This window comes from Rutilus rutilus (genome assembly GCF_951802725.1).
Source record: "Rutilus rutilus genome assembly, chromosome: 1".
Taxonomy (NCBI): Eukaryota; Metazoa; Chordata; class Actinopteri; order Cypriniformes; family Leuciscidae; genus Rutilus; species Rutilus rutilus.
This window is the reverse complement of record NC_140209.1, coordinates 37,120,064-37,133,191: the sequence shown is the minus strand read 5'-3', so window position 1 is coordinate 37,133,191 and position 13,128 is coordinate 37,120,064. Positions and strand designations below refer to the sequence as shown.

The 13,128-nt window shown below is 40.6% G+C and overlaps 1 protein-coding gene across 5 annotated transcripts in view; it reads left to right on the top strand.

Annotated features, from left to right (window-relative positions):
• The window catches only part of tnrc18 (trinucleotide repeat containing 18), a 66,229-nt gene that overhangs the window by 40,713 nt on the left and 12,388 nt on the right, over nucleotides 1-13,128 (top strand). For 2 of the 5 annotated variants that reach the window (XM_084425383.1, XM_084425381.1), the window contains exons 13-22: nucleotides 114-247; nucleotides 368-538; nucleotides 623-797; nucleotides 1,062-1,434; nucleotides 2,152-2,412; nucleotides 5,909-6,151; nucleotides 6,882-7,282; nucleotides 7,676-7,804; nucleotides 9,342-9,483; nucleotides 12,162-12,279. In XM_084425383.1, coding sequence (XP_084281509.1) covers nucleotides 114-247; nucleotides 368-538; nucleotides 623-797; nucleotides 1,062-1,434; nucleotides 2,152-2,412; nucleotides 5,909-6,151; nucleotides 6,882-7,282; nucleotides 7,676-7,804; nucleotides 9,342-9,483; nucleotides 12,162-12,279 — 2,147 coding nt within the window. Of the gene's footprint in view, nucleotides 1-113; nucleotides 248-367; nucleotides 539-622; nucleotides 798-1,061; nucleotides 1,435-2,151; nucleotides 2,413-5,908; nucleotides 6,152-6,881; nucleotides 7,283-7,675; nucleotides 7,805-9,338; nucleotides 9,484-12,161; nucleotides 12,280-13,128 lie in introns of all 5 variants that reach the window. The other 3 variants (XM_084425380.1, XM_084425379.1, XM_084425382.1) reach the window with 2 other exon arrangements.

Genomic DNA, 13,128 nt, shown 5'->3' with positions numbered 1-13,128 from the left:
GACTCAGATGCATGTGCACTTGATTTCAGCCAGATGTCCATAGCCAGTGTTAACAGCTGCTGAGAGATCTATAGAAGTTAAACCACAGATGCTAATCTTGCTCTGGCTCTTAGATGTTCTCCAAATCCTCTTTGGAGGGAATGGACACTGTAGAAGTGGACTACCGTGTGAGACTCGCTGAGCTGCAGCAGCGCTACAAAGACAAGCAACGAGATCTTGTCAAGCTGCAGAGACGGAGAGACAAAGAGTGAGTCTCTCAATTAGCATTAAATCCCTTAACATCACTTTATTAAGACCAGTAATGCCAATCTACCTCACTTAATCCTACTAACAATCAAACTATTTATGATCCCTGTGTGATTCACAGAGAGAAACGTCAGCAGCAGCAGCAACAACAACAACAACAACAACAACAGATCCAGCAGCAGGAGAGGAACAGAAGTTTAGCCCGCAGGGGCCCAGGGCGTCCCCGAAAGAGGAAACATGCCCTGTGTGCATTGTCTCCACCTCTCAGCAAGCTGGATTCGAAGTGTGCAAAGTGAGTGTGTAGCTCAGGCACCGATAAGGCCCAGCTGTGCTCACCACAGCCTGCCCTGCAGCTGAACGCTCTGTTGTTTTGCAGGTTGGGCAGAAGCGTGCTGTACTCAGAGGACTCTGAGAGTGGGGAGGTGCTGAGGAAGCGCTTTCGGGCATCAAACAGAGATGAGGAGGAGGAGGAAGATAGCAGTGCGTTGAGATTGAAGAAGAAAAAAAAGAGCTGGGGCGAGCAGGAGGCATCTTCAAGCTACTCTCACGAGGTCTGTCTCTATTATACTGGAGTTGAACAAAAGCCCCTAAATATCTGAAAATTTGAGTTTTTGTTAAACAAACATGTTCCAGTTGGAGCCATGGTGCAATGGTAAGTGCACATGCTCCAAACATGTTGAACCCACATCACTCGTATGTGCAGCACAGCTCAAGTCTTGCTTGCAGCGTGTCTGATCCCATTCCTGCTCTTTCTTTCAGTTCCCTGTCCTATTTGTTTAATAATATACATTCAATGCTTTTATCTCTTTGAACAGGCACCTAAAATGGTCGCAAAGAAGAGCCGAGTGAGCGAGCAGGAGCAGTTGGCATCCAAACTCGACAAGGCCTTGTCTCTCACTAAGCTCAGTAAACTCAGCAAGTCTTCTTGTAAGTTCATAGAGGGTTCCTCAGGGAAGTCCAGGGCTAGCTCTGGAAGCAGAGTCCCCATGCTCACCGATTTAGACATGAGAGTCAAGATGGGAAAATCCAGCCTGTCAAAAGATCTCAGCACCTTTCACAAGTCTTCCAAAGGAGGTAAAAGCAAAATGGCTGCCAAAACGAAGGCTTCAGATCCATGCCTTAAGGGAAAAGGCCAGCGGAAAGCGCCTTATTCTCCAATGAGGTCAGAAATCAGCAGCTTTTCTAACAGTAAGTCACGCTTTTTGTAAAAAAAAAAAAAATTGTTGTGACAGTTTTTATTACAATATAGGATTTTTTGAATGAAGTTTATCATGCTTGACTCATGCATTTATTTTATCAAAAATATGATACAAATATTTAATATTTTAATAATTTAAAACTTTAATTTATTCCTGTAATAGTAAAGCTGAATTTGATCACATGATCCTTCAGAAATCAGTCTAATATGCTGATTTGCTGCTCAAGACAAAATTTCTTATTATTATTTATGTTAAAAACAGTTGCGTTGCTTAACATTTTTGTGGAAAAGGTAATATACAATTTTTTTCTTCAGGATTCTCTGATGAATAGAAAGTTCGAAAGAACAGCATTTATTTGAAATGGAATTTTTTTGTAACGCATGTCTTTTATTGTCACTTTTTTGCTTTTTATTGTTCTGTTTAATTAAACGGTTAGTTCACCTCAGAGTTATATTAAAAAAATATCCTGGCTCTTCAAAGCTTTATAATGGGAGTAAAAAGTAACTTTAAAGCTCTTTAATGTGTCCTTGCAGAATAAGTATTCATAAATTTTAATTTTTTTTTTAAATCTTACTGACCCCAAGCTTTGGATTTGTATTGCAGTGTAGTGCATGATGGATTTAAGTATAATTGTTTTAAATCAGTTTTTAGTTCATCATGCTTTTGGTCCTCCATCCTGAGTGAAGTGTTTTGTGATTTGTGCCAGACACGGATTCAGAAGAGGAAGATTCCCTGAAGGATGGCTGGCCTCCCAGCTCCTTGTTGGGCAGAACAGTGTCACGTCCACAGCTCCCCGGCCTGTGCAGCACTCCAACCAAGAAAAAACGCTCATCGTCCAAGAGAGCCTCTTCATCTTTGTCTTCATCACTCAAGTCCAAGCAGGCGGCCAAAGAGAGGAAACATAAGCACTTTGCTTTATTGCTACAGGAGGCAGGAGTCAGCTCCTCTGAGGACTCATTTGACCAAGGTTAATAAAGCATACCTCACTATGCACAAAATCGAGATGGCAGCTGCTCGGTTTTAGCTTTTTTTACTTTTGGTCTGTCTTGTATTTTTAACCATGACTATCGGTCATGGTGAAGTTTTTCATTGCATCAGAATTTGCTACCTCACATCCTGTATATAATTTAATCGGCTCTTGTTAGAGTCCCTTTTAAATGGTTACTTTTATAGGAATGTCTTGCCATTGTGCATTAAAATGTGTGTGGCTGTGTGGAAAGTGTTCTTTATTGTATTGCAGTTTGGTACCCAAGCTTTATTAAACATGCTGATTTCATTTTTACTGAAAGTAAAGAAACGCAGTGTTCTCTGTCTCTTTCGCTACATCTCCTGCTGTAGAGTGTTAGATTGCAACGCTCCACACTCCTGATTTCCTCTGTTGTTCAAATATCCCTTTCATTAGTGAAGAGCTGTCACAAGGAGCTCTCTGCATAAATGCAGCGCTCCTGAGCAGTGCTGATGAGATTCGTTAGGCCAAATGACTTTGAGAAGCATAACTAACTTGTTGTTAGGTTCTCCCAAGAGATCAGATTTTTAACTGATGAGAAAATGCTTAATTGATATTAGACAGATGTTGGATAATGTTTATCTGCATTTACAATATTGTATACATTATCGTTCTGATTGGTGCCATAAACCAAAGTGAAACTAATGGCAGTAGAGCGTACTACCATTATAACAAAGTTTAAGTCAATAAATCAACATGCACACAACCAGAATTTGTAGAACTTTAAAGCATAAATCTTGAACCGTTCCAGCAATGTTTTTTTCACTATGACGAGTGAACAGGCAATGCATTGTGGGATATTTGAAAAATAGGGAGATCCCTGATTTACTAAAAAAAAAAAAAAAAAAAAATGAATAACCTAGCTTCTCCAGACTGCTCGCTCTCTCCCTGCAGCTGCTTGGCCACCCCTCCACCTCTGACCCCTTCTCCTACCCATGATGCTTTTGAATGTCTATCGGTCTGTCCATTTGCTTGTCCTGCCGCAACAAAATAAGAAGCAAAGGGCTTGGCTGGGAGTAGGGCAGCCAGCTGTTCAGCGTGAGGTCACTATCCATGTCACCTGAGCCTTGAGCATTGTTCTGTAAGTAGGCCACCATCCTCTTTTGCTGTGACTTCTCCATAATTTTTACTAATTTGTGCTTACACTGTTACAGAACCAAAAAGCAAACAAAAAAGACTGGATAACAGATTTAGGTGTTGAAAATGCCTTTTTAATATGCTCACCTCCTGTTACATGACCTCAAGCCATGGTTATGTTTGTATTTGGTAGGAAAAGTGTTTTTATTTTTATTTTTTATAAAGTTCAGGATGATCTTCTCCCTCATTTTCCTTCTTGGCCATATTAATATTATTTTGTTCGTATTAATAATTTAAGGGCTTCTACAGCTGCTGTTTGTTTATATATTTGCCATTTTTGTACAATACATAACTGAGTAATATTTCTCGTTGATGTTGAAACCAGTTATAATTAAGATTTTGTTAGTTTCTATATATAAGATTTACTTATTTTTTCTTAATGAAGATAGTCTATACATTTTTTTTAATTATTTACTGCTAAGGAAGTAAGAGGATTGAATTTAAAGAGAAGAACATAACCATGGCTGAAGTGGTTGATGGTCTGAGTTGCGTCCAGGCCAGACTGAGTCTCAGGAGCCATGGAGGACTGTCCTCACAGAGCCTGCTTTGTTGTTCTTCAGCTTCTTCCTGTACACATCCTTTGCTTGCTGTCAGTCCATGTAATACATGCTTCAGGTCTTAACGCTGTAGCATCTATAAAGTTATGTTCACAACATAACCAATCGAAGTCCTTGTCTGCTACACAGTCCTTGTCTTTAACAAACTCACCTCTGGCTTTGGCTACTCACAACTGCACTCAAACATCCTGTGTGTCTGTTTCCATCACCAAACTTTTTCCTCACCCTCCAGAGAATGTGAGAAAATGGGGTGTTGCTTAAAGTGGGTACCTACTGTCTTATAGTTAGTCCTTGAGAGGTTTATTTTCTTTTTTTTATCAGTTTAGACAAGCTCCGAGCTGAAGAGACTTTTAATAATTGATGACTTTCTTAGTCAGGGATTCTGCCAGCAACCTTAACTTTCTGCAGCGCTTGTGGCTTATTCTATTCCCTTTTTTCCTTCAGTGATTCAGCTCATTCAGCACATTGGGCAAGGCCACTTTACTGGCTTCTCTTATTTGGTTTGGGCTTTTGCATTCCCTGCCCCTCTCAATTTGGAGCGAGCCAGCAGCCATGCTGATTTTAAATCCTGCCCTAAAGCTCTGAAGGTTTGAAAGCTACGCTTGCGAGATCCTGCCTACCCAGCTTAGTATTTGCTGCCCGCATGAAACCAGGCTTTGTCCCCCACCAGTAATCTTATGTAGCAGTGGGTGGGCTGCAGTATTTGAGCAAGAACACATTAATCTAGAGAAAGTCTGCTTCTGCGGTGCTAGATTACAGTGGATATGTAAAAAGTGAGAAAACACTACAGCTGGCAGAATGATTGATTAGGGCTAGTCAATTAGAATTCATCGCTATGCAGATTGAATTCAATGGGTTTATTGTTCTACAGAGATAACTAGTTGGGGAAAATGGTATTTAGATGTTGGATATTTTTTTATTTCATTGCATGGGATTGAGGGTTTAATTTTAACAGGATATGGTTGAAAGTAGTAGTTCACCCAAAAATGAAATGATGTAATCATTTACTCACCCTCATGTCGTTCCAAACCTGTATGACTTTTTCTTCTGTAGAACACAAATTATATTTTGAAGAATGATTTGACGTTTTGTCTATGCATTGAAATTCAGTGGGGTCTTAACATCTATTGGACCCCGTTGACTTTCATCGAAGAAAGTAAGGCAGAAGTCAGTCAGTCATGCAGGTTTGGAATGACATGAGGGTGAGTAGATGACATAATTTTCCTTTTTGGGTGAACTATCACTAATTCTGGGCTCTTCAACTCCAGTCCTGGAGGGCCAGTGTCCTGCAGACTTAAGAAACAATCCCAATTTAACCCTCCTGTCTGTACACTCTTTAAAATAAAGGCTCTTTATTGGCATCTGTGGTTCCATGTAGAAACCTTAACATCTATGTAACCTCCACTGCACAAAAGTTTCTTCATATTATTCAAATGTTCTTCACACTAAGAAAAAAAAAATGGTTCTTTTAAAAACTGTTCACTGAAAGGTCCTTTGGTGATCCCAAAAGTGTTCCTCTGTGGCATCACTATGAAAATACCTTTATTTTAAGAGTGTCATTTAGTTGTCAAGTAGTTCTGAACGCCTTTATTAGTTTGTTTGGGGTTGAAGCTTAACTCAATAGGACACTGGTCCTCCAAGACTGGAGTTGAAGAGCCCTGCTTTAAGTAATGGGTCATGTCACAGGCTTTATTTTCATTCATTTCTGAACCTTATATATTTTGTCAAACATCCTAAATGACTTGTCTTCCCATTGTTAACAGAGTATTTCACCGAGCGGGATGATTATGAGGATGATGATGACGAGGATGAAGATGGGTATGATTATGAGCTTGATGAAAGCGACGGCCTGTGTTCATCATCTGTAGAAGAGAGTGGGCTGGGTCTTCTGGCCCGCTTTGCCGCCAGCGCTATCCCGAGCCCCATTGTCACCAATCCACTCTCCATCGTCCAACTGGAGGCTAAACAGAAGGCCAAGAAAAAAGAGGAACGGCAGAGTCTACTGGGTAAGGAAGTGCTCTTCCAGAATGGATTGCATCTTTTTCTATACTCTTAGACTCCTCTGTTATCTCTCTGTGACATCAGCTGCTTTTCCAAGTCCGCTGGGACTTAAATTCCCTGGTGACAAGGTGATGCATTGTTATTGGCTGTCTTTTGTTGAGCTGTGTCGTGCATGTGCATCGGCGAGTGAGGGAATTGAAAGGTGCTGGCAGATGAAAACACATTGTGCTTGGAGCATTCACTCAGTAGGGGTGTTATTCAATATAGACACCCATCAGTTGAGCCCCACCTTGAGAATGGAGTGTCATTATCCCCTAGCCGCATTTGTGTTTGTGTGTTTGCTGCGCCGCTTGCACTCACTGAGAATGTGATGCTGACAGGCCTTGCTTTGATGAGGTTGGGCTGTGATCCTGAGCGGGTACCCAGCAGAGCACACGACAGGCTTGCCAGCGGAGACCAACAGCCCCCTTCATTAACTATTCCAAGGCCCTGCAACATTGTTCAGACTTAATTCTGCTCCCACATCTGGCCCTGTTTATTTCTTACATGTGCACATTACATTGTCGTTCTTTGTTGGCAAATGAGTTGACCACATGTAGATGGTTTAAATTATAGCAGATGGCCTAGTATTTACATTACTGTTGTGTTTTTGATAAAAGACACTTTGCGTTTGTGCAAGTGCATTTCGTTTGCATGCCTTATTAATAACTGAAGGTTGTATCTTCTGGATTGTAGGTACAGAGTTCGAGTTCACAGATTCGGAGAGCGATGTTAAAATGAGAAAGAAGTTTCCGTCACTGTTGCACGGCAAGCGGTCGGCTCCTGAGCTCCCTCTCTTGCCGCCCGCGAGCGTCAGGCGTGACGACTCCAGCCCCAGCAAGCGTGGACGCAAACCGAAGAAACCCAAGTCTCCGCGGGAGTTCAGTTTCGACCTTACCGCCGACGGGAGCGAAGATGAACAGTGGACACGGCGGAGGAGTGAACGCATCTTCCTCCATGATGCTGCCCAAGCCACCCCCATCTCCCCGTCTGGCAAAACTCTTCCACTCACTCCCAAACCTGCCCGTGGCCCCAAAGCGTCTCCGCAAAGCCCCAAAGAGCTGACCAAAGCCAAGGAGGTGAAAGACCCCAACAAGGTAAGCCCTTGTTTTATTGATGTAGATTGAGTCCTCTGTGCCAGCCCCAATGAAACAGTGAGGGCGCTTGATACCAGCTGGTGTCCTGCTACATTTGTCGGACAAGAAAGCCTCCCGCTGTGAGTGTCATGTTGTTGGACACAAAAGGATGGCTGCCGCTTGCCAGGCTACAATTACCAGCCATCACCGTTCCTCACTCCGAATCCTCTGGGTTATTTTTTTTTCTAGTGTTCAATACATGACTGCCTATTAATGTTTACTTGTCTATCCAATGTTGTTGAATGGCTGTAATGTCTGGGAGGACTGAGCCCGATTGTGTCATGCATTTGTATGAGGCTTTTCACTCTTGTCCATGCTGATGGTTTGGCTTTGTTTCTGGTGTGAATGTTTCAGAAGAAGAGGATTAAGGAGACCCCCTTGTGTCTGCCCCCACCCCAGCTCTCCAGCACACCCTCGGAAAGTGCCGGAGCTCTGCCTGTCAGCCCAGGCCGCAAGAGCAAGGTGAAGGCCAAATCCAGAGAGGTAACTATTGCCTAACTCAGCTGACATTGCAGTGCTAATTAGTGATGAATTGGCCAATATTTTACAATATTCTGGCTGATGAACAAAAATGATATTTACACCTTGAGCAAATTCCAAGATCTATCAACATCCATCAGCTGAGATAGTGTTTATTAAATATCATTAATAAAAAGCAAGTGTTCAATTAATTTTATTTAAGATCATAAAATTATATTTTGTTGAAAGTATAGTATTAGCAATCTTGTGCTAAATTGATTTAAAAAAAATATGCATATATTATATTAACCTTCAAGTTTGGGGTCAGTAAGATTTATTTTGTTGTTGAAAAATTACTTTTATTCAGCAAGGATCCATTAAATGGATCAAAAGTGACTGTAAAGGCATTAATGTTATAATTTATTTAAAATAGAAATATTTTGATAGATGCTTTTATTGAAAATTTTCTATTCAAAGAATCCTGGAAATTTTTTATTGGTTTCCACAAAATTATATGATGATAAAATGATAAAACTAATCAAATGTTTCTTGAGCAGCAAATCAGCATATAAGAATGATTTCTGAAGGATCATGTGACACTGAAGACTGGCGTAATGATGCTGAAAATTCAGCTTCAGGAAATGCAACATCACAGCAATAGAATAGAAGACAAAAGAATAGAATACAAGACAAAAGACAAAAATATAATAAAAATAGAAAAAGTATTTTAAATTGTACAAATATTTCTCAATATTATTGTTTTCCTGTATTTTTGATCAAATTAAAGTGCCTTGGAGCACATTAGAGACTTTCCAACAACATCAAAAAAAATTCTGACCAACCATAAACTTTTATATATTAAATATAACTTACAATTTTAGCATGCTACATAATAAATATTTGAAACAGACCTAGTGTTGAGCGGCCATTTTGTGCTACACTGTGACTCTAAGGAGAAACACCGAAAGGGATTAGAATAATTTTACCTGGCAGGCTCAAGGCCTGTTGGGAGAAGCCTTGCATTTAAATGAGCTGCCCCTTCCTGCTCCCCTGTCCCATTCTGTATGGGCCTGCTCTCAGTACCCACCATGACCAAAGGGAGGGAGGTAAGGGGGAGGGAGAAAAGGGGAGAGCGCAATAGAGCAGCAAGCCTAATTAGACTGCACACTCAGCGGGAAAGAAGTGAAATTAACCAAACGACATCTCGCTCCATCCATTTCTCCGCCCCTTCTGCACAATTTATTTTTTCTTCTCAAGATAAATCTCCACTGCATTTTAAAACTCTCCACCGCTGCTGTTTTGTCATTGTATGTATAAATCATGTGTTATAATGCACAGTGCAGAAGCTCCGGAACTCCTCTGGGTATTTGCCCCATTCGAAATCAAGAAATCCTACATCTCGCGAGCCGAGCTTGTCAGTCATCTAAATAGGTTTTACTGAATCAATTCTCTAGGAAGCACATGGGTCTCATCTTTAGAACTGAACCAACTATGGCTCAGTGTTCAATATTTCATATTGTCACTGGAATTGGGGCAAAATGTGCTTGAATTCCCCCAGCAGGCTCGAGGGAAGGGCGGTGCTGTCAGTAAACTGATGGAAAGTATGGCTGCTGATGAGGACTTTGAGCCCAACCAGGACAGCAGCTTCTCAGAGGACGAGAATCCCCCTGTGAGCGCTCAGCCCGAAAGACCCTGCACCCCCGGTGAGAGTCTTTTCTCATTCCCTCTTGTCATCAAGGCCGCGGAGCTCTTTTCCTTCATTACCTCCCCATTTATAATTGCTGTTTAATGACTAAACCAGACTTCATTTTCTTGTCCATGCATGCAATTAAAAGTGAATGTCTTTTGAATGACGTGAGGGAGAGATCATTTCACAGCATATCTTATCTTAATCCAGCATTAAAAATCGGAAAATTGATTTGGCCTGATTGCATTCATACGTTAATGGGACGAGCTGAGAGGTATTGCACGCATTAGCTCCGTCTCAAAACCTTGTTGAGCTGCTTGCTACCTACATCGACAGCATTGTAACCGTCATGAAACCTCATAAATGACAGATTTTGAAGGTTCTACGCAGAACAGCACACATATGGCTCGTTTCCACCGAGCGTTATGGTACGGTATGCAATTATTTCCGTTTCCGCTGTCAAAAGTTGTGAATTGTACCAAAATGCTGAACCATACCGTAACACTTTTTCGGTACCCTTCCATTTGGGTACCTAGCACAGTGGTACGGTACCTAAAGAGTGGAGCTAGACTCACTGCAGAATGTTGATTGGTTGACAGAGTGTCGTCACTTGCGCGTGCTACAAGAGGAATGACAACATAAGAAGCGCCTTTTTTTTATTATATACAGTTGAAATATAATACTACTGTTATTGTGTCACGAAATGTAATTTTAGGAGTTTTTCAGGCGAGAATGTAGTTGTTTAAAGCTCAAATCTGTGGAAAATTTGATCCAGGTTGTGAGATCCATTCCAGGCGATCACCGGGCGCTCGACGCTCATGTTCCCCCTGCCTGGAACAGCCTCTCCTCAGCTAGTCGTTCTGACGTTTGCCGCTGACTCTGACGTCTCTGTAGTGGTTAAACATGAGATATAATTCGTCTTGTGTAGACCTGACGGGCGATCTTTGGTCTCGTGAATCTATAATTTGTTCCCTGGCCAATTGTTTGGCCTGAGGGCTAAGTGAAGTTTGGTAACTTTATATATTTATGCTATTTAACTTTACCGTTGTAAGGTTAGACTAGAGCGCTGACTTTGTGTGTTCGACTGAATTGTTTGCTTTATTTCTTATTGTATAACTTTTTGTGCCTTTTACTTACTTTTATAATGGATAATATTGATAAAACTGAAATTTAACAAAAAGAGACTGGGTTGAGTTTTTAATTTTATTACAGTGAAGATGATCATTGTAATGTTGTTTACTGCAACATTTGTATGCCTGGACCATATTAATATGTTTAATATTTTTTAAATTTAAACGAAAAGAGGCAGGGTTGAGTTTTATATTTTGGTTTGTTATAAATAGGCTAACGTTATGCATGCAGTGAATATAATCAGTACGCGTTGCCTGAACCACATTTGTGTGGCTATAATGTTTAAGATTTCTTTAAATGAAAACGAAAAGAGGCAGTGTGGTGTTTTCTAACATAGTTCGTTTTATTGTTGCCTAAAATGTACATACAGAGGTAACCGGTGTAGCAGAGTTTACACTTTCAAGAACACGCTGTTCCATTTGCAGAATTACCGGACTTGCGTCCTCAGGAGTCCTTCTCCTGAGTCGGACTTGGCAAGTCCGAACTTTGCGTACTTGGTATTGAGAAATGCCTAATGTCGGCGCTTGTCTTATTGTGACAAACAGCCACATGCCGAGAAGCAAGAACAAGACCTGCTGTATGTCATACATTGTAGTTTACTATGTCGCTTTCTTTTTCGCGTGAAAATGACGTCGATCGCTTCTTTCAGGCATAGGCTACACCACGCCTATCAAGTAAGGGTACCCTTGGCGGTGGAAACGCAAGCCGGATCAGGGTTTACCGCCCCGAATCGTACCGTACCGTACCGTACCGCTCAGTGGAAACGAGCCAATAGACTGGGGGGAAAAAATGGATAGGGCATCTCTGCTTCCTTCCACTGTAGAGATGTTGCCAAAATATCCCAGTAACGGTCGTTGGCGGTTATGTAGTTCGGAACCCGAGTCTTCACAGTAGTGGAGCTGCAGCATCAAGGTTCAGCCCACACTCCCTCTCCCGCAGACTCAATGCAAGCACAGCTGTCAATCATGACGTTGGACCCCTTTTTAATAGCATCAAACAACTAACTAAAACCATACTTTTTTGGAAAAACATACATCTGCATGATAAGAACTACCTAAAATTACAGAAACGATCTTTGGACAGTGTAATCGAATTTTTTTTGTTTGGCTTGCATCCCATTCGATTACATGGAGAGGGCGGGGTTTATGACCTATACTGCAGCTGTGTGTTCTGGTATTGCCACCTTCGAGATTTCCTTTTTTACAAGTACATTTATAATTGACATTCATTTCATTCACCATATTGGGATTTTTTTTTTTTTTTTTTTTTTTTTCACTGATCTGGTTGGATTAACTTCTCCACGATTAACACATGAAGTTGTCTTAGAATTTGGCTTTAATTGGGTATCTTGGAAAGCAGCATAATTAAGCTAACCTGTGGGAACCGTTTTCACATTAAAATGCTGAATCCATAAGCAGCTCCCTGTCTTCTGGAACACAGCTATTTTCTCTAACATTTGCAGCTTTAAGGTGGCGATGAGAATTCTCATGTTTTTTAGGAGCACAAGTTTCGACATGTCTCTTTCTAACACTGCTTATCTCCTCTGTTCTGTTTTTCACCAAGCCCCTCGGAACTGTGTCATCAACAAAGATGAACTGCAGGATGGATTACGGGTCCTCATCCCAATGGATGACAAACTCCTGTATGCCGGCCACGTCAGCACGGTTCACTCTCCTGACATGTAAGAGACCGCCAGCCGGAACTGTTTTCATTCTCTTTATACCCTCTGCTGTGTCTTCAGTAGGGCTGGATATTGACACAAATTTCACGAGTCGATTTTGATTCACAAGCTTTCGATTCGATATTTATTATTTTGGATCTATATTAGGTACAGTGCATGGCAAATTGTCTCAAGGGAAAAAAAATCTCAACTAATGCTGTAAACTATACATGGGAGTCAGTTGGTACTACATTTCTATAATATTAAAGGTTAAAATTAACTGATTTGTATATAAACACTTAATACACTCAAGGAAGTCTTTTATAATAATAAAGTTATAATCCTAACTTTACTATTACATAATTATATTTCTACTCCAATTCATGTTTGAAATATAAATATTAAATGGTGGCTGTCAACTTGACGGATTTATTCAAACATGCATTAAATATTGAAGAACAATTACAAAATGATTATGAATATATATATGTTGGATAATGTATTATATATATATATATATATATATATATATATACATTATAATGTATATGTAATATACTGCATATATTTAGCAAAATGCTCCTCTTGAATAATTTATTTCTAGCTATCTAACGAATAATGGTCACTGAATATGGTTTTTCTGTGGCAAATGTGATGCTACATGACAGTTTACAAGCTGTTTTATTGACGTCTTTCCGTGGTTGAAACACTGATTGATACATGATACATTCCTTCAGATGTTCATTCATGTTTATTTGTTGCTGTAACTGGTATTAAAACGGAGGAGATGATCAGTTTGCGTGCTCCGCGTTGTCGGTTCTTTTAAACTGAGGCGCTACAGCGATCTGTCACCACATTAAACAGCGCCAA